The sequence below is a fragment of the Bufo gargarizans genome, chromosome 2 (assembly GCF_014858855.1).
Source record: "Bufo gargarizans isolate SCDJY-AF-19 chromosome 2, ASM1485885v1, whole genome shotgun sequence".
Classification (NCBI taxonomy): Eukaryota; Metazoa; Chordata; class Amphibia; order Anura; family Bufonidae; genus Bufo; species Bufo gargarizans.
This window is the reverse complement of record NC_058081.1, coordinates 60571743-60592785: the sequence shown is the minus strand read 5'-3', so window position 1 is coordinate 60592785 and position 21043 is coordinate 60571743. Positions and strand designations below refer to the sequence as shown.

General features: G+C 45.5%; 1 protein-coding gene across 1 annotated transcript in view; it reads left to right on the top strand.

Annotated features, from left to right (window-relative positions):
- PIWIL2 (piwi like RNA-mediated gene silencing 2) overlaps positions 1–21043 on the top strand; it is a 217895-nt gene that overhangs the window by 143642 nt on the left and 53210 nt on the right. Inside the window, exon 16 of the mRNA XM_044276975.1 lies at positions 17464–17652. Within this exon, the coding sequence (XP_044132910.1) occupies positions 17464–17652 (189 nt within the window). The remainder of the gene's footprint in view (positions 1–17463; positions 17653–21043) is intronic.

Below are 21043 nucleotides of genomic sequence, written 5' to 3'. Positions count from 1 at the left end.
CCTGCTGCAACTTGATTCTGTGCCTTAAATTCATCAGGGACCCCCCTTGGGACTCCAATAGCATCTATATATACATGAGCGTCCAGACTACCACCTGGAATAGTCTCCCGTTTTTCCCTTGTCCCTATGTGCCCCTGGGATCTCGGAGACTGCTGTATCTGACTTACAACCTTCCTCCAATCAGGGATATTGAAAATATGGAAGGGCATCAATACCATGGCTAATGCACACTGACCATGCCATTGTACTTCGATTTTTGTTCTCAATTTCATGTCTGCACATATCCATATTATATCTCCTAGAGCCTGGGTTTGATTCACCAAATGGATTTTATACTCCTGTCCAGTGGTATTTACTATCTCACCACAATAGCCTTCTGGGAATTTTCCCATCTCCTTTCCTTCCTTGCCCTCTATCTCAAAACAAGTGTAGTTGCCCTTGTATATAGTAATACCAACTATCTTGGGCCCTTCATTCAGAAGAGGGTACTGGTTTTTCCATCGTTCACAGGCTATCTCATTAGATGTGGAGTTGGTGTATAGGCCAAGGAAACAGGTGAAATGATCTCGAGGGAGATGCAGAGGAACAGTACCTAGGTGGGGCCGGGCTGCAGCACAAGTTATACACGCACTCCTATTGGCCTGGGCTGTAGTATATCTCACCCAATCAAGCCACACATTACGATCTGCAAAGCCAGTTTCTGTGACTAAGGTTTCTTTCACTGTATAGGGTTTCCTTCCCTCCTGACTGCGAGCAAGGGACAGTAAGGGGTTTCCAGGGGTTGGAGTGGGGCCAATGAACCTACTTGCCAAATCCTTTAGGTAGAACTGCCCCCAAGGTGCATAGTTTCTATAATTTGACGGGTATCTTCTGAGTACGTACATGCCCAGATCTGTCCTTTGTGGGTTCTGCAATGTTAGGGTCAGGGGGTAACATTTTTGGGGACCCTTGCAAGTTATGGTATTTGGATATAGCTGACAACCACTGGGCCGAGTTTTCCCCACATTTCTGTCAAATAAACGCATTCTATGTATCAGGTTCTTTCCCTGTTTATCCTTACTTTTTAAAGCCTTTTGGGGCCTATATCCCCAATCTTCCCCTGTGTTAGTGATGACATTAGACCAGGAGGAACAGTAAGAGTTACCTGCTTCAGTAACACAGATATAGTATTGGAACAGTTTATACTCCTGTATGGTCATCAAATCATAACATCTGCAATCAGCAATATCACAGTAATCAAAGTCATATACTTGAAGTTCTTTGGTTAAGTTGACCCAGAAGACTAAAGGACTTCTGTCTGAATGTGGTTCCCAAAAATGACATTTCAGTGGAGGTTTTGGGCACACATCTTTGTAGAAACATTTGTCTGAGCTTACATAACCCCCCCATATGATGAATAGAATGAAAAAGGATATCATCATTGTTCAGGAGGTGGGTCGGGATTTGTGGTTCTTTTACAATGGGATGCGTGTATCCAAGTCTTTTTTCCCTCAAGTTTCACTGAGGTAGCTGTGGTGAGCAGTACTTGGTAAGGCCCCTCAAATCTGGGTTCCAGTGTCTTTCTGACGTGTTTCTTTACCAGGACCCAGTCTCCGGGCTGCAACTTGTGACTTCCAGGAATCTGTTCAGGATCTGGAATTGAAGAAAAAACTCGAAAATGTAGATCAGTCAAATGTTTACATAGAGCAATCACATAATCAGCTAGACAGTCATACTGTAATGCAAGCTGTTCTGGAAAATACTGTCCTAGCTTAGGGACACTACCAAATAGGATCTCAAAGGGGGATAGTTTCTCTTTTCCCCTGGGAGTATGGCGAACACTGGCCAGGGCAATTGGAAGGGTTTCTGGCCATGGTTTGCCAGTCTCTTGGGCCATCTTCAGCATCTTTAGTTTCAGAGTACCGTTCATTCTCTCTACTTTTCCGCTGCTTTGTGGTCAGTATGGTGTATGAAAGGCCAAGTGCGTTCCCAGAGCTGTCCATATTTCCTCTGCAATGTCCGCAGTGAAAGCAGTCCCTTGATCACTCTCGATCACTTCAGGTACCCCGAACCGGCAAACCACCTCGTTCAACAACTTCTTCACAGTAGTTTTCGCTGTCTGGTTCTTCACGGGGTAGGCTTCTGGCCATCCAGAGAACATGTCTACAACCACCAAAGCATAATGGAACCCCTGTGCAGGGGGCATTTGGATGTGGTCGATTTGGATCCTTTGGAAAGGGTACAAGGGTTTTGCTAGACACTTTGTGGGAACCTTCTCCAGCTTCCCTGGATTGCACTTGGCACAGACCATGCAGCTGTTCACATATCGAGAGGTGTAAGTGGAGATGGCGGGTGCAAACCATATGGAGGATATGAGATTGTTCATGGCTGTCTTCCCTAGATGTGTGGGTCCATGGGCCCAACAGACTACATTTGGATATAAACTTCTCGGTAGGCACAGGAGGTGGCCCAGTCTCCATATTCGATCTTCATCTGGGCCAGCATCTTTCCGAGCCCACACCTCATACTCATCATCTATAGCCTCACGTTGTCTGTCTTCCAAGATCTCCTTAGTGAGGAAGAATCCCTTTGGAATTCCACCGTCTTTCCTGGCCACTTTACCCGGAGCGAAATCCATTATGGTGCTGAGATCCTTCATTTCCCTCACTGCCGCTTCTTTAGCTGCCTTGTCTGCTAGAGCATTCCCCTGGGCCTCTGGAGTTTCTGCTTTTGAATGGGCTTTGATCTTCAAAATCGCAGCTTGTATGGGGAGGCTTAGAGCTTCCATCAGTGCCTGCACAGCTTCCGCATTCTTCACAGGTGTGCCTCCTGCTGTCAGAAACTTCCTGCTTTTCCATATTGGTCCAAAATCATGGGCTACTCCAAAAGCATAACGTGAATCAGTATAGATGTTTGCAGTTTTCCCTTCTGCCATCTTGCAAGCCTCAGTCAGAGCTATTAATTCAGCCTCCTGTGCTGATTTATCCGGTGGAAGGGGTTGTTGCTGTAATACTGTTTCTATTGAGGTAACTGCATATCCTGTGTGGAATTTTCCTGTTGCATCTGCGTATCTAGATCCATCCACAAACAGTGTCAAGTCCGGGTCCAGAATAGGAGTTTCTTTGATGTTCCATAGGGGCTCAGTTTCTTGTTCAATTAATTGTAGGCAGTCATGGGCTTCCCCGTGATAAAACTCATCATCTGAGTATGTGGCATCAATGTTGTCATCCTTCCCTTCTTGAGTCCCCCCTTGAGGGAAAGGAAGGAGTGAAGCTGGATTGAGGACATGGCATCTGCCGATAGTGACCGTATCTGGAAGTAAGAGAGAACACTGCATTCTGAGATGTCTGGCTGCAGACAAGTGTTTTGGCTGAGTCTGCTGAAGGATGGCCGATATGTCATGAGGGGCCAGGATTTGAAGTGAATGACCCAGGACAACATCAGCTGTTTTGTCCAATAGCAAGTGACATGCATGAATGGCTCGGATACATGATGGACTTCCTCTGGCCACTGGGTCAAGTCTGGCTGAGTAGTAGCCCAGAGGGCGACTGCGGCCTCCATGTAGTTGGGTTAGCACACCTGTGGCATATCCTTGACGTTCCATGACATAGAGTCTGAATGGTAAGTTGTAGTTCGGGAGGCCCAAGGCTGGAGAGGATATGACTGCTTGTTTTAATAGTTCAAAGCATTGTTTTGCCTCAGAGGTGAGGTAGAAAGGCTGAGTAGGAACACAATCATACAAGGGCTGCATGAGGATTGAAGCATCCAGAATCCATGGTCGACAGTATGAGATGAGTCCTAGAAAGGCTTGAAGTTGTTTTGGTGTTGTAGGCTCAGTCATCTTCATAACCGCTGTTTTCCTATCTTCAGTCAGGTGTTTAGCCCCAGGGCTGAGACAATGGCCCAGGAAGACCACCTTGTCCTGACACCACTGTACTTTTGCAAGACTGACCTTGCATCCTTGTTGAGCCAAGAAGAGTAGTAGTGCAACAGAAGCTTCTCTGCATGTTTGTGCAGTGTCAGCACACAAGAGCAAATCATCCACATATTGCAGGAGTGTCACTGTATCATGCTCTATTCTCCATTCATCCAGTATGGAAGACATGGCTTTACTGAACTGAGAAGGACTGTTCTGTGCTCCTTGGGGCATGACCGTCCAGGTATATTGGCATCCAGCATGTGTGAAAGCAAAAAGATATTGACTGTCTGGATGAAGTGGCACTGAGAAGAAGGCATTCGCCAAATCAATTACAGTGAAACGGGTGGCTTTTGGAGGCACACATGACAAAAGGGTATATGGGTTTGATACCACTGGTGTTTCCAGGACTGTAACTTCATTGACAGCCCGTAGATCTTGTACCATACGATAAGTGTCTGGCTGTCCTTTTTCCCCTTCTTTTTAACTGGGAAAAGGGGCGTGTTACACGGAGAGGTTGTTTTAATTACTGCTCCCTTTTCTTGGAATGCCAAGATTTGCTTAGTCACCGCATCTATTTGTGCCACTGACAATGGATATTGGGGTTTACGTGGTAGGATGGCACCTGACTTGAGCGTGACTACTACCGGCTGGACCTTTAGTCTTCCAATATCTTGTGGTCCTGAGGACCATAGATGGGGAGGTATCAGCTTCATCACATCTGATGGGATGGCTGATCCAGATATCTCATCCTGTATTATTTGTAGGGCAGCAAGCATAACTGTCTCTTCTGGTTGTAGGAGGGAAGAAAGTGTAATTGTTCCGTCTTCATGGAACTGGATGTTTGCTTGCATTTTTTGCAGTAGGTCTGCCCCCAAGAGATTGAGGGGGCAGGTAGTAGACACTACAAATTGTGACAGGACCGTGGGAGAAAGGACTAAACCTGAGGACACAGGCAATGGTTTAGTCAGCACAGATGTTCTTGCCTCTCCATCAATGCCAATACATTGTACAGTAATATTGTCCAGAAAGGACGGGTCATAGATCTCTTCAAGTCGGAGCACACTTCTGGCTGCACCAGTATCCACAAGAAAGGTGTGTGGGTTCCCCCCCACCTGCAGCTGCACAGTTGGTGTAGGGCCACACTGGGGAGGACACAAAGCCATAGTATTAATGGCCTCTCCGACTTGTGGATCTGGCTTGCCCCCGTCCTATGGTTGATTTGGGGCTGCCCCCATTTGTTGAACTGCCTGGGCAGTTTGGGCCGGTGCCCAAGGAAATTGGGAAGGTCTCCTCTGCCCCTCCCTTGGCCGATGTGGGCATTCCCGTTTGAAATGTCCCTGTTGTCCACATCCATAGCAGGTGATACGGGCCCTCCAGGCCGGATCCTGAAATCTGTCTTCTGCTCCCCTGGGCCCTTCCCTGCTAACCATAACAGGATTAGTTCGAGGGGCCACCTCAATGCTTTTTGCTATTAATACAATTGTTTCCAGGTCAACCGTCCGATACTCAGGGCGGGCAATTTTTAAGGCTTTTTGGATTGGTATTTTTAGCCCATCCACGAAGGCACTGGATAACATCCTTTCATTACGATTGAATCCTAGATCCCGGAACATCTGTTCCATCCTGTTAGCAAATTTTTCTACGGATTCAGTTTTGTCCTGCTTCATGTCTTGTATCTGAGTAGCTTGATCAGCCAATCTCCCCCTTGCCCATTCCTCCAACTTCTGACTAAACTCCTCCCCTGACCCATATGTCTTTAAGTGTTCTTCTGATGCATACGGTGGGAGATTCAATTCACGCTGCATGGTGGGCCAGAAGGAGTCCCCTGCTTTGATTTGTACCAGCCCAGACAAGTCCCTCCATGCAGCTGAATGCGTCTTCCTTATCTGCTCTATTGCTCTGTAGAAAGGCATAGGGTGCAGTTCTGGATCCGGGAGTGAGTTCACTAAATTTGTGGCTTGGGTGGGGCTAAACGTAACATATCTTCCTCCTGTTTTATACTCCTCACTGGACCTGGCTGTTGAGGTCTGGGCTTGTCGTGTTAGGATGTCTATTTGTCCAGACAGTTTGGATACCATCAGATCCAGTTCCTTCTCTTTCTCCACTCTGGACATATCATCCAACTCAGGTGGTTCCTCATCTCCTGCACCTGTACTCTCCCTGTCCTCATCGTCTGTTCTCTCATTAGATTTTGCAGCTCCTGTCTTCCTCACTCCTCCTGCCCCCATCATGATTGGCACCACTGGTTTCACTCTTTGTGACACTCCCTTTCCTGGTACGTAGTAGGTGCCGTCAGAATTTATGACTGGACATATGGGCGCTGGCAGGGGGTGCATGGGCTGAGTTGGCTCCTTTGTTTCCCCAAAGGAGATGAGAGGCGGTACATTATTATCTGCAGCCACAAGGGGGGGAGCTGAGGGGTTTGCAGCTACTGCTATCAGAGAGGAGGTGCTCCAAGGCCTGGGGGCTCCACATGCCAGGCAAGCGTTATGTGTATTTGGATTTTTCTGCCTGCATACATCACAAACCCACCCCTCTGGTCTCTGTTGGGGGTGGGCACTTTTCAACAGGGGCTGCAAGTTCTTTTGTCTGTGAGCACCATGATAGGGTGGTGGCTCATCTGGTCCCACAGTATACATATACATCTTTATTTATTCATCCCATCTTTCTGTCCCTCCAGTTGCCATAAATCGACTTGCCGATCGGTGCCATGCCTGTGCTGCACCTAATAATCCTTCATCACTCAGCTTTCCCCGACATCGCTGTACCAGTCTTTTCAATAGTTCAACATTCAATTCTCCATTAATATCACATCCTGCAATCTTCATTAACTTCTTATAATTTTTCACATGTTGACTTCCTTCTTCTCTCGCTACAAGCTGAGGAGCAGTATATTCTCCTCCGTGTGAGTGGGCCTGACCCATCTTAACAACAGTATTTCAGACTGACACAAACACAAAACAGAGGAGTGATCAGCACCTTTAACCCTTTCCTCCACAGACAAAAGATTCACCCTCCCCTCTGGTTGGCTCAAATCTGACTATCACGTCTGACTAGTCAGCCGGGACTCCCCGCACATCTTCCCCAAAACCAGAGGTCAGGCGGGCTCCGTCGCGTCTTCCTGGGGTTCAGGTCAGGTAGTCTCCGCAGTCTTCCCCTGATCAATGAGTCATGTGGAACTACCGTTTTCCTGGGGTTCAGGTCAGGTAGTCTCCGCAGTCTTCCCCTGATCAATGAGTCATGTGGAACTACGCATCTTCCTGGTCAGGTCAGCCGGAGTTCCTTGTCCCACACCTCGGCGCTACAGCGCCCCCTTCCCAACCAGGAGGTTACTGTCCCCTCCCTTTGTCTGTGGTTTTACCGTCTGTGCTCAACTCACTCCTCACATAAATCACAGACACACACAAAACATATACACACCAGAGGGATCTATGATTTCAGACTATTGGTTCAATAGACTCTAAGCTTTCAGCATTACAGCTCACTACTATACTCACATCGGTACCACCTCACAGCAGACTGAGCTATCTGAGCATGACAAAGTAAATAGCAGAAAGGCAGATAAGATAAAAAGTTTTCTCACCTTTCTTTGAGGCTGCAGTCCTCTCCCCTCTGCCGTTCGTCAAGCTCAGGGCCCGTCTTGTCAGCTGTTTGATGCTACGTTCGCTCAGAGTCCCATCTGGGGTGCCATTTGATAATGTCGCCCTAAAATTAGGGCATTTAAGATACACCCTGGTGTTCCAAATCAATGTACCCTCAGGGGGTTAATATCCACGCGTGGTTGAGAGACTGGACACTGACACAGAAGTTGGTCAAAGCAATCTCTAACTTTATTATATGGGTGTAAGCCGTATATACATCTTCAGAAGAGGGCAGTCCTCTCTGAGGCTAAAACATTGTTTCATTGGTCAAAAAGGAAAAAGTGATAAGAGAAACAGAGATAACACTTCAACATCTGCGCAGTGGGTACCACTTTGGAATGTGAACTAATGTAAACATCTAGGTGGTCGCCATTTTGTAATGGCCGACAATCTAACAATAATACTGCATACGTCATATGTGACACTTCAAAGAGGTGCTTCTCTATAGGCAGTGAATAATATATATCATCAAGCCATATAATTGGCTTACGCCTTCCACCACACTCTGTAGGATACCTGTAGAAGGATGAGAAATCAGACACTTCCCACAGCACAGCTCTTTGCCCCCCTCTCCCTTCTCCAGCTTGAGACAAAGAGAGAGGTGTGGGAGGAAGGCACTTGGAAAAAGAAAAAGTTAACTCATTACAGTCCTAGATATACAAAAAATATAGAATAAAATTCACACATCTTTAACAGTTACTTCATAATATACACACACAGATGCCACATGCCGCATGCTAATTAGCTGATTTGAGTCCAGCGTGATGTCAGTGAGTCCAGCGTTTTTTTGTAATTCAGAGCTATAGCCACTCCCCTGCCCACCTGCTGCTGATTCATATTGAAATAAACTGTCAATCAACAGCAGGTAGGCGGGAAGAGTCAGGAGCTCATGAATATTCAGAACTCATTATTATGAGCTGGAGCTTTTTAATACAAGATGTTGGCAGATTGACTGGGTCAATTAAAGAAAGTGACCCAGCATTTTGCTAAGAGAATCAGTCACTTACTTATGTTGCCGTTAGTTAGGACACCATAAAACTGGTGACAGGTTCCCTTTAAGGATGCGGGCTCTGTTCTCAGGGGTCTGGTGCAGAATGGGACCGCTCTAATATATGGGTTTTAATCTCGCCATCCTTGATACATAGTAAGCATAGATTTGTAGTCCCGTATTCCCCTTGATAAGGTGCTGACACTCATACCACGATTTTGTCAATGGTTGACATTGTTTCCAATTCCAACCTTGTCCCTGCATGTATCTGTGGTACTTGTACCCAATATCCATATGAGTGTGAACATAGCACATATTTGCAGCATTTTCGGATGCTATGTGGATTAACAGCATGTTGGTTGCTACCGTGGTAGTAGGTGATATATGCACGGAGCCCCCTGGGAATTCTCTGGCTGTTTTGGGGGGGGGGCAGTATCGCCACTGAATTACGTATGAGCCGCCTTTAGTCACTTCAATTACTCACTTACCCATTGGAGCTCCAGCGATGAAGAGGCGAGACGGGGGAGTGCCGGACATGACACTCCCCCATGCTGATAGGATCCCGCAATGCCGGCACAGCCCAGAGGGGCGGGAATAGGTCTTCATAAACATGCACATGAAGCGGCCGCTAAGGCCGTCCCAGTGCCGCTATGGCCGTCATCTTAGAGCCAGGCCCGAGGCACACGCTAAATGAGTTTCTCCTATGGGCTACCTACAATAAGTAAAATCCTAGAAACCGTCATTGATTGCTGAACTGGTCTCTCCTGGTACTTCTAGAGTGTTAACTTGTGACAAGAAGTGGAGAACAGCGGGGGACAATAGTGCCACTATTGTCCCACGCTGTTCTCCACTTCTTGTCACGAGTTAACACTCTAGAAATACCAGGAGAGACCAGTTCAGCAATCAATGACGGTAGAATGTCAGTAGTAGGGGAGAACACTAAACAATCTTTTTTTTTTTATCAGATCTTTTTTTATTGAGCCTTTACAATGTAAATACACTGTTGTACAGATCATAAATAAAAATGATGTATAGACATAACTTTTATAATGCTGACATCAGTCAGGCTACCAAACAATCAGCAACACTCTAATTTTCACCCTTTCCCCCCACCCTTCCCCTCCCGCCCCACTGTAGTACAGAAGTACAAAAATACAATATTAGACATTGTTATTCAGACGTCGAAACGACAACCAGGGTTCCCATAACTTCTCAAATTCTGATGGGCATCCACGCTTCTGGAATACCAGCCGTTCGTAACTTAACATCGTGTCTACTGTACCTAAGAATTCACCTAAGGTGGGCGGCGCTGTCTGTGTCCAATGCAAGGCAATTAACTTTCTAGCTACATATAGCACTCTGCCTATTGCTACTTTATGTACCTGACTAGTGGCCAGTTCAGAGACATAACCCAGCACACACACTCTGGGATCAAGCGGTATCCGTACCTCATATACATCATGTATAGTCTGAGTTACCATTTTCCAGTACCTCCCTAGCCTCTCGCACTTAACACTAAACAATCTTAGTTATTTTTAATCCTATAGGCTAGAGTGAGTGAAGTGAATGAGTCTCTCTGGCCTAGCCTGATAGTGATAAGTCCTTCATGTGGGCAGCAGGAGCTGTGTCTGTGCTTCCTAAGAAAGCAATGAAAACAGCATGTACTGTATGGGAGGTTTTATCACAGCAGACTAGCCAATGCAAAACAAGGGAATGCTGGTTGGCGCCGCCATCTTTGAGAGGCTAGAGTCTCTCTGGAACAGCATTGCATTCCCTTCAGGTTTTGCATTGGCAATGTTGCTTGTCTCAGCCAAGGAAAATGGGGGAAAAAGTAACATATATAACTATATACAACAGGAGAGGCCTGGGTTATACCAGCATGTTCCATATCACTGTATACAAGAAGATGTATTACTTATGCCAGCTGTATATATATAATTATATACAGGAGATACCAGAGTTATACCAACATGGTCCATATCACTATATACAAGAAGATGTATAAGTTAGACGTCCTAGCCAGTGTCAGGTTAGCACTTAGCAAGGTCTTTCTTCACTCCGCAGGAGACATTTTGTGTGCGGTTCTGTCACACTGTCCGTCCACTCCAGTAACTGTTTTTTATCTTGTCTTAGTAGGCTAGATTTATTGTTTTGCCAATATGTCGGCGATGATCTCTTGTTTGATCGCCCAAGTTTGACTAAGCATTGCCCATCTCTAAGCCAACCCCGCTCAGCAACTGCCAAAGCTTAGAGGGAACACTGTTGGTCACCCTGTGTTTTGCCTTCCCTGTTGTTCATATATTCCTCCTCCCCCACATCAACTCTGTCCCCAGGGAGATAGCTGTGCTTGCAGGTTGGCTGGCTACCCCCCTTGTGAATTATAAGGGGGTTTGGACAATTTTTACATTTTATTATAGTATTTTTTTTTCACCATTATTTTAATATATACCTAATAAAAGTTACATTATAGCGACATTTATTTACTTAGTGAACCGTTCTAGCATATCTAGTCGCCAAACCAATTGCATGATTCTTGAGTAAACCCCCTATGTGTAGTGAGTACTTTGACCCATCGGGTGTTTCACAGAATTAGGAAACGCTTGGCTGTGAAAATGAAAAATGAAAAAAAAAATCCAGAAAAGTTGCTTTACACCCAAATTTTTCACTTTCACAAGAGGTAGCAGGACAAAACGCACCCTACATTTTGTTCCCCATTCCCCCCCGAATACGCCATCACCCCATACGTGCTTCCAAATTGATGTTTGGGCGCAAAGCAGGCTTCAGAGTGGAAGGAGCACCATATGGCGTTAGGAGAGCGGATTTAGCTGGAATGGTAATTGGGAGCTATGTCGTATGTGAAGACAAGCTGAGGTGGCCCTACAGTGGAAACTAGGGCTGCGACGATTAATCGACGTTATCGATAATATTCATTAACTGGATTTGTTGTCGCCGAATCCGGTTATCGAATAATCAGCCGATTCGTTGCTATGCGGAAGCGGGGGAGTCAGGCGCTATGCCTGTGGGTCCCGTAAATCCTGCACCACTGTAAATCTCCTCCTTGCCCACAAAGTTACAGTGCCGTAATCTCGCGATGTGCTGGGCTCCTTAACAGGGGGCGTGGCTTGGCTCCTTAACCGTAAGTAACCACGCCTAGGGCAGCTTAGGCCTCTTTCACACTTGCGTTGTCCGGATCCGGCGTGTACTCCACTTGCCGGAATTACTCGCCGGATCCGGAAAAACGCAAGTGTACTGAAAGCATTTCAAGACGGATCCGTCTTCAAAATGCGTTCAGCGTTACTATGGCAGCCAGGACGCTATTAAAGTCCTGGTTGCCATAGTAGGAGCGGGGAGCGGTATACTTACAGTCCGTGCGGCTCCCGGGGCGTTCCAGAATGATGTCAGAGCGCCCCCATGCGCATGGATGACGTGACATGCGATCACGTCATCCATGCGCGTGGGGCGCCCTGACGTCACTCTGGAGCGCCCCGGGAGCCGCACGGATGGTAAGTATGCTGCTCCCCGCTACACTTTACCATGGCTGCCAGGACTTTAGCGTCCCGGCAGCCATTGTAACCATTCAGAAAAAGCTAAACGTCGGATCCGGCAATGCGCCGAAACGACGTTTAGCTTAAGGCCGGATCCGGATCAATGCCTTTCAATGGGCATTAATTCCGGATCCGGCCTTGCAGCAAGTCTTTAGCATTTTTGGCCGAAGCAAAAAGCGCAGCATGCTGCGGTATTTTCTCCGGCCAAAAAACGTTCCGGTCCGGAACTGAAGACATCCTGATGCATCCTGAACAGATTTCACTCCATTCAGAATGCATTAGGATAAAACTGATCAGGATTCTTCCGGCATAGAGCCCCGACGACGGAACTCTATGCCGGAAGAAAATCACGCAAGTGTGAAAGAGCCCTTACTTGGCTTATTTACATATCTATAAAATCCTTTTTTAAACAAAATAAAACCACACAGAGCTATGGGACAGGTATATTGCGGACATATAGCAGTAGTAGCGGAGATCTATCCGTGCATGTCCGCAGCTCTATAGGGTAAAACTAGGTGACAGATTCCCTTTAAGTCCCTGACCCCTGACTTTCAGTCCCACCCTCCTCTGACCCTTCGCTCACCAATCAAGTGTTCTAACAAAAATCCTTACTTCGTGAAAATACCTTACCCCTCGTGACTTATGGGGGTGTGCGCCTCAGCGCAAGCGTACTACGACGGCACAGGTAAGGAAAAATTACAGGAAGCACTGACTCACGGACACTGCGCGTGCGCCCTCAGGGGTAAGGAGATCTGACGGTATTTTCTCCTTCTCCTTACACTGCGCACGTGCGGATTGTGAAATCTCCTTTTGCTCCCAGCATATCAGCCATCCGGGGGGTGAGGGGTGGGTGCAGCATATTGGGGGGCATAACCCTAACCCTTGTGAGGGTAAGGAGATTTCACAATCCGTGCATGCGAAATGTGTAAATCTTTATTTAGTGTGGGGTGTGTACGTAGTGTTTTCACACGTGAAGGGCCTTGTAATAAATTTGAAATGAAATTTAGAAGAAAAGTTAAGAAGAAAAAAAAAAATAAAGTATTTTCTGCACAAACAAAAAAAACTTGCAGTGCAAACTGAGCAGACACAATCAGTAATGGACACTACTGATTGGTGCTCAGTGGTTGCAAAATGCACGTACGCAGATGGTGCGTTCGTGCAAAAACCTAAACTCAAACTAACTGAAACTTATTTATATATCTAACTAACTGCAGGTCTTTTTTCACACCAAAAAAAAAAATAATAACCTAAAAAAATGTGCAGATGCTACTGAGCACACTACTGATCGGGCGTGCATGTAAAAACTGTAGTATAAAAATACACTACAAAATGCAGGCACGCAGATGGTGTCTTCCTGCAAAAACCTAAACTCACACTAAGGCTACATTCACACGTCAGTATTTTTCTATATTCCGAATTTCGGTCCGTTTTTTGCGGATCCGTTGTTCCTGAAAATGTTTCCGTATGTCATTCGTTTTTTGCGGATCCGCAAAAAACGGAAACATGTATAAATTTCAAAAAGCAAATAAAGTTATTTGGATTTCTTTGAAAAAAAATTGAAGAAAAAAAAAGTTTCTGTTTGCAGGATTTAATTTCCAGGAACGGAATCTGCATAAAACGGATGACATACGTAATGACATACGAATGTCTTCCGTTTTTTGCGGATCCATTGACTTTGAATTGTACCAGGATCCGATTTTTGCGGAAAAGAATAGGACATGTTTTATATTTTTTCGGACATGCGGAACGGATTTTTTTCAGGACCCATTGAAAATAAATTGGTCCAGATCTGTTCCGCAAAAAACGGAACAGATCAGGAAAGAAAAAACGGACGTGTGAATGGACCCTAACTGAAATAGTTACGGGGCACACTACTGATCGGTGCTCTGCAACATGCACGCACACAGATCGTGCGTGCGTGCAAAAACTAGTATTAAAATTCACTACAGTGAACACTGGCTAAACATTTAAAAAAAAATAAGTGCACGGACCAAATGGCGTCCGTAAAAAAAAGGAGGTGGGGGGCAGGAAGGGACAGGTACGGAGGCTGGTTTAGGGATCTGGAACAGCTGCAAATGAAAAAGAAAATCTGTGCAGCTATTCCAGATGTTCTTCTTCTTTCTTCTTTTCAGCAGGAAAGGGGTTAAATCGCTGTGGTGTGCACCGCAAGCCAACAAGCAGCACAGAGAAGCACAAAACCTCTGCACGCAGTCACCAACTGGAATGGTTGCATGCAGTTCTGCCTCTTCCTGTGCAGCTATAGCACTGCCATTGGCTGGAGTGTTGTTCCAGCTAATAGCAGCGCTGTCCGGGGAACCAAAACAGTGGTGTCCCCTGCCTCACCTCGGAGGTGACCAGTGCTGACTTGTTCAGCACCTGCCACCTCCTCCCGACCCTCCCCGATGCCTCTGACAGCTTCCTGCACTGCGATGTGCCGGTCTTATTGATCGGCCAATCGCAGCGCTTGGACCTGCAGGGGGAGGGCGGTGCAGCACCATGCTGCCCTTACCCGGGATGGCTGCCTGCCGATAAGAGCATGCATGGTGCCGCGACTCCCCCCTGATCGTTCCCCAGAGCCCCACGGACCTGGGCGTTAAGTCACATCCAGTTGCGCCAGTTTTTTTTTGGTTTTTTTTTTCTTCTGGATTTATTCAGTATTGAGTATGAGCGCAGAAAGACACTCACTTATATGCCTTGGCATGTTATCAGTGAGGTTATTAATGGTTGTCTGAGGAATGTTCACCCTCGCTGAGTGCACTTGGGCACAAAAATCATCACGATCTGCTGCTGACAGCTCCCTTTGCAGTTGTCGATAAGTGGTGTCCTTGATGTGCTCTATGGGTGATAAGGCCAGTTAGACCACTGAGGCTGCTCACAGTAGCATGATCAGCATGCGGTCTGGTGTTGTCCTTTTGGAAAACAGCTCCTGGGACACTTCAGAGAAAAGGCCTGGTTCCACCACCGAATCAATGTAGCGCTGAGCTTTTAATGTACCTGAAATGAAGGACCGAAGTGATGTTCCTTTGTGAAGGCCTCTTCACTGTGTTGCTCACGTGGTCTCGAGACCAATCTTTGGCTATCACTGCGTCCGACACAACAGCAGGACTTCTCCCTAAAGAGGATAGACCGGTATTCCAGCCTCCATTGCAGTTTTGCTCTTCACCATGATAGCCTTTGAGAGCGGTGGTGTGAAGACAATGGATCAGCTGTAGCTTGACGTCTGACCCGTAGCCCAATGTCATGCAGACTCCTTCTGATAGTCTGTGTAGACACTGTTTGACGCCCTAGGCTTGGGATCTCACTTTTAGTACAGAATAGATCACTGTGCGTAATTCTTGTAATCAGACGACCCGTCAGTGCAGAGGTTCGCCTCTGTGCACCTTTTGCTCTTATTTTAGGTCGTCATCGTTCTCCTAACCATTGGGACACGCAACGTTAAACAGGGCTGACATCTTGGCATAGGCATGTAGTGATCTGCTAGAGTGATAAATCAAGGCCTCTCAGGGCATCTCACAATCATCCCGCAAAACTTGATCTGACTTTTGAGGTTTCATGTGAGTAAAAACTTTCCCCTCAGTCTGGCTTTTATGTCTCTCCCACATGCCACAGATTGTAGCTAGGTGCTTTAACATGTGATCATTTGCAGATCTTACAGATTTCTTTATTTATTTTTTGTACACTAAGAAAACTAAAAAAGAAATAATTATTTTCTATTTGTTCAATTAAAAAAAAAAGACTAAAATTATTTCGGTAATCCAGCAAATAAAAGCAAAAGCTCTTGGCGTTAAACCACCACGTGCACAAAATCACTAACAGTGTCTGGTCATTTAGTGTTGAAACTCATTGTTAAAAGGGTTTTCCAAGAGTTTTATACTGATGATCTATCCTCTGGATCCTAGATGGAATGTCAGCTTTCAAACAAGACCAGGCCATGCTTCTAGCTGCTACCATTCAGAAGATAGCGGCAGCTAAAGTAGCACATTTACTTATCGACTCAAATTTGCCACTGTCATTAAGTACAACGTGTCACGAGAAAACTATCTCAGAATAACTTGGATAAGTAAAAGCATTTTAAAGTTATTACCACATAAAGTGACACATGTCAAATTTGCAAAAATCGCCCTGGGATTTAAGGTGAAAAGTGGCCATGTACTGAAAGGGTTAAAGGGGTTATCTACCATTATAAAAATGTCCCCCAGTTCTGGCGTAGCACACGCTAAACAATGGGAAGCCTGGTATCTGTTCCGTGCTTCGGCGGGCTTCTCGGGTTGGTTAACCTCAGGTTCTATTACTTAACTTACTTTGTTTAGTCTGGTTGCAATAGAATCTTGTCTGGACTACTGGTACACTACCTTCCCCCCCACTTCCTCTCCTCCCCCCTGACCCTTTGTCTTGTCCTCCTCCCCTCCTTCCTTTCATCTTGTATTGATGATTGTTGACTTTATATCTCTACACTGATGTGATATGCAATTCAGAAACTTTCATATGTTACATATGTCTAAGCTTACATGGTTTTCAATAAAAACAAATTGAACCATAAAAATGTCCCCCATATGCCGGGCCCCTTACAATGAATATACTTGCCTCTCTCCCCGCTCCTGCGCCGCTCCTGGTCCGTGTTGCTTCACCCCGTGCGGAGATGAAAACATCCACTGTCGGGGGAGGAGCAGCCAATGGCAGACGGGGACGAGCCTCCCTAGTGTCACCCGTGATGCTACGGAGGTTCGTCCCCGTCTGGCACCTGGCCTTGTCAATCAAAGTGGAGACACTGCTCTCTGCAACTGCTGCACCGTCTCCACTTGGATTGCCAGGGCCAAATGTGATGACATTTACACTGCCTAGCCCTGTCAAAGTGCAGAGTGCACGGCAGTTGCAGAGAGAGCAGAGCCTCTAGGTGTAATGGTAACTCCCCCGTTGCTCCTAGAGGCTCATTTGCATATATTAAAACATCATTTTTCTCAGCAATGTGGACACATATGAACATGGGACTAACACCGATGTCTTCAGCTGCCAAGTGCACATGTAACATGTCAGCCAGTGTCATAGGTACAAAACTGCTGACAGTTGTGCTTAAAGAAAAAAAACTGTAGTTTTGAGAAACAGCCACCAGATTCATTGTATGTTTTTTAAAGATGTATTCTTCTTCATTCGCCATATTGTGTAGATGGAAGTAAGAACCAGACAGATGATTTTTTTTTCTCCAGTCAGGAGAGGTTGCAGCCACCTGTAATAACAGGACAACCCATCATTGTGTGACCATGGCAGACATTTTTAGGAGTTTCCATTTTACCAGTGTACAGTGTGCTGCCATCTCATTCACTGGTGTATAGTGCAGTTAAATTGCGACAATACCAAGTTTAGTTTCTTATAAGAATTTTGTTTCTTTCCCAGGTTCCCTTGCTGTATTGGGTAGTAGTCTATCCTAAACGTGCCTACGCTCAGGTGAAGGATCTGACGAGCTCCCTTGAGAGGGTTGCAGGTCCAATCGGCATGCGTGTGAGTCAGCCTAACCCCGTTGAACTTCAAGACGACCGGGTAGAGACATATATACGAAGCCTCAGGTCACTGCTGGAGAGGGAGGTAAGCGGACGATGTCCAGAAAATAAGCCTCATTAGATAGTGAAATCCACTGGTGGTTGTCAGAAGGACAGTAAGAAAACGACTACAAGCGAGGGTTTACTGGAAATGAATCCTGTAGTGGTCTCACTGGACCAGTGACCCACGTATCCTGTTTGTGAGACCTGGCTTTTCCTGTAGATGGCTTGGAACAGATGTTTTCTTTTCTTTTTTTTCTTTTTTTTTTTTTTTAGAAGAGGAGGGGCTTACCTTTAGCAGACTGTCTCAGTCTTAATGAGTACGATTTTTCAGAATGTTTTTCACATATTTCTATGTTTGCTCCTACAGATTATCAAACTTTCTTGCAGTTGCAGATTATAAAGAGGTTGCATCATAAAGACAGCCCCTTTTTATTTGCTCAGTCTGTTAGCCATTGCGCTAACAAAAGGTGGCCTCACTATGGAGGACCTGGCCCATCCCTTTTGTACATGGTCAGCATTTCCCCTGCGTCAGCGGCTGCATGAGCAGTTTATGGCTAGCTGCAGCTCATCACCAGCTTTTCAGAAACCGGGTATGCAACATTGACCAGTCTTAGGCTACGTTCACACAACCTTTTTTTTTTTTTTGATCCGCATCTGATGCTCATTTTTTTTTGCGGATTACATGCAGACCGATACATTTCTATGGGGCCACAAAAATGCGGACTGCTGCCATGCCACAAATAATAGAACATGTCCCATTCTTGTCCGTTTTGCAGACAAGAATGAGCATTTTTACAATGGGGCAAGTGAAAAGTGCGGAATGTACACGGACCGCATCCATATTTTGCAGAGCCACAATTTGCAGACCTCCCTCCCTTTTAATGGGTTTATCCGGTTCTTAAAAATGTATGCATAGACGGCCAATATTAGATCTTTGGAGTGTGAAGACCCCCCACCAATCAAATAGTGATGGCCCGTCCTGAGGATATGGCATCCGTTTTAAAGAGGCAGATAATTTAAATTTGTTGTGTGGTTAGCTGTAGTGAGAGCTGAACGTTCATTCCCAATAGTTGCCCACTCATTATCTGCATTTACATGCAGCAGTCATCCGCTTTATATGCCGGTTAATGATTGCTACTATGATCGATCATCCACACACAGATTCAGTGTTTATTGGCAGTACATTCCTGTTTACACAGGACTATCTGCTGCCAACAAGCAATGACATTTTTGTGTCGCATAAATGATTGTATCCGCTGGCAGGCGAGCATTTGCTTGTTTGTTTGGTGAACGGCGACAAAGTTAAAGGGTCAATTATCAAGAATAAGCATTTGTCCAAACTTTCATTCCCAGTAATTGACGCAGTTTGGTAGTGATGCTCCCCATACCAAGTTTACTTGATTGTTAATTACTTTGTTTTACATCAGTGCTGTCTGACTTGTACGGGTAACATTTTGAGCAAGGCATCTCTATGTATGTATGTATGTATGTATGACCTCCTGACCCTCATAGATCCATCGCCTGCAGACTTCAAAGCTCTGGAAGCCTGGCTGTATGAACAATACATAGTCCAGCCTCTGATGTTGGTGGTAGTAGTAGTGCCCCATAGCACAGACAGTCACAGTGCTCCCATAACAGTGACATCCAAGTCCCCCATGAAACTAACACCTTGGTAACAATAGGAGCCTAAATGCCAGATATTTACAGGATCAGTCAGGAAGAAGGACCACAAGTATTTTGGAGACTGTGGATAGATGTAAAGAGAACTTTGCATCCAAATTGAAAGTCTAATAAATTACTGCTGGAACATTACAAGGATATAACAGGGTCGGAAAAACAATAGGATCAGAAATATGGAGAGATCCTTTTTCAGTTAATTCCTGTTATGACTTTAATTGGAAAGTTATGCGGCGGGATATAAGGGGGATTGTCCAAAATGCAGTTTGGTCAAGGCAGCCATGAATTCTGGCTGTGCCCCTATATGATATTGTTTTTGGCCGAATCAGTAAGCCGGTGTATAGAGGTAAAGATCTGAGAGGATCCCTGGTTATTCTAGTTCCAAAATTAAACATTAGTGGGTTATGAAGAAGACCCCCGACAGAGATTACCCACATTATGTTATTGGTGGTGTAAAAAAGACCAACGCTTAACTCTGTTTCCTGAAATAAAACATAAAGACATTTATGAAGCTGGAGAAATTGGACTTCTTGGGAGGACAAGGGGTAGACCAAGGTAAATTTGAGGCCCGATGGGGTACATTTTATAGTCAGGGTACTTTCACACTTGCGGCAGAGGAATCCGGCAGGCAGTTCCATCGACAGAACTGCCTGCCTGATCCGTCAAAACGTATGCCAACTGATGGCATTTTAACATTGATCAGGATCCTTATCCGTCTTACAAATGCATTGAAATGCTGGATCCGTCTTTCCGGTGTCATCCGGAAAAACAAATCCAGCATTTTTATTTTTCAGATTTTTTTCGGTCTGCGCATGCGCAGACTGGAAGGACGGATCCGGCATTCCGGTATTTTTAATGTGGGATCCAACACTAATACATTCCTATGTAAAATAAAAATGCAAGTGTTCTGGATTTTTGGCCGGAGATAAAACCGTAGCATGCTACGGTATTATCTCAGTCTTGATCAGTCAAAAAGACTGAACTGAAGACATCCTGAATGGATTACTCTACATTCAGAATGCATTAAGATAAAACTGATCAGTTCTTTTCCGGTATTGAGCCCCCTAGGACGGAACTCTAAGACAGGTTTCATACTGGAATGATAGTTATATACGATCCATAGAAAACAGCACCCGGAATTATGGGGCGGGGTGGGTGTGATGTGTGGGCATTGCACAAAAGTTTTGAATTTGCGATAATTAAATAAAAAGAAAAGCCGCTATGCTCATGCTAAGGGGTTCAGCATTGCGTCTCTCTGACTTGACACACCTACCGGACGGGCGAAACCTCTGAAGGAGGTGTTGTGGTGTGTTAATGTGTTTGTCCCAGAAGCTACAAGTACGCAGGGTCAATGTGATTATAACGGAAATAGTCTCCTCTGAGCAGAGTACAGAGTTCATTACTGCCCTTTATAGAAAATGATTGGAGCCTTGTGATTCATCCACAGTAAGACAATAGGTTGGAGGCAGATCACAGCTCCTGGGGCGAGAGGTGACAGCGGCGCTGTGCACTTTTTATGACACTAGTTTACTTTTACAAGTTTCGGAGCTTTCTTCAAAAATATATACAGTGTACACAATTTATGGGACAGCTACACGTCACACCTGCAGGAAGTTTTATGACATCCCATATAATATACAGAATCTCACTAAGGGTACTTTCACACTTGCGTTATTCTTTTCTGGTATTGAGTTCCGTCCTAGGGGCTCTATACCTGAAAAAAACTCTTCAGTTTTATCCTAATGCATTCTGAATGG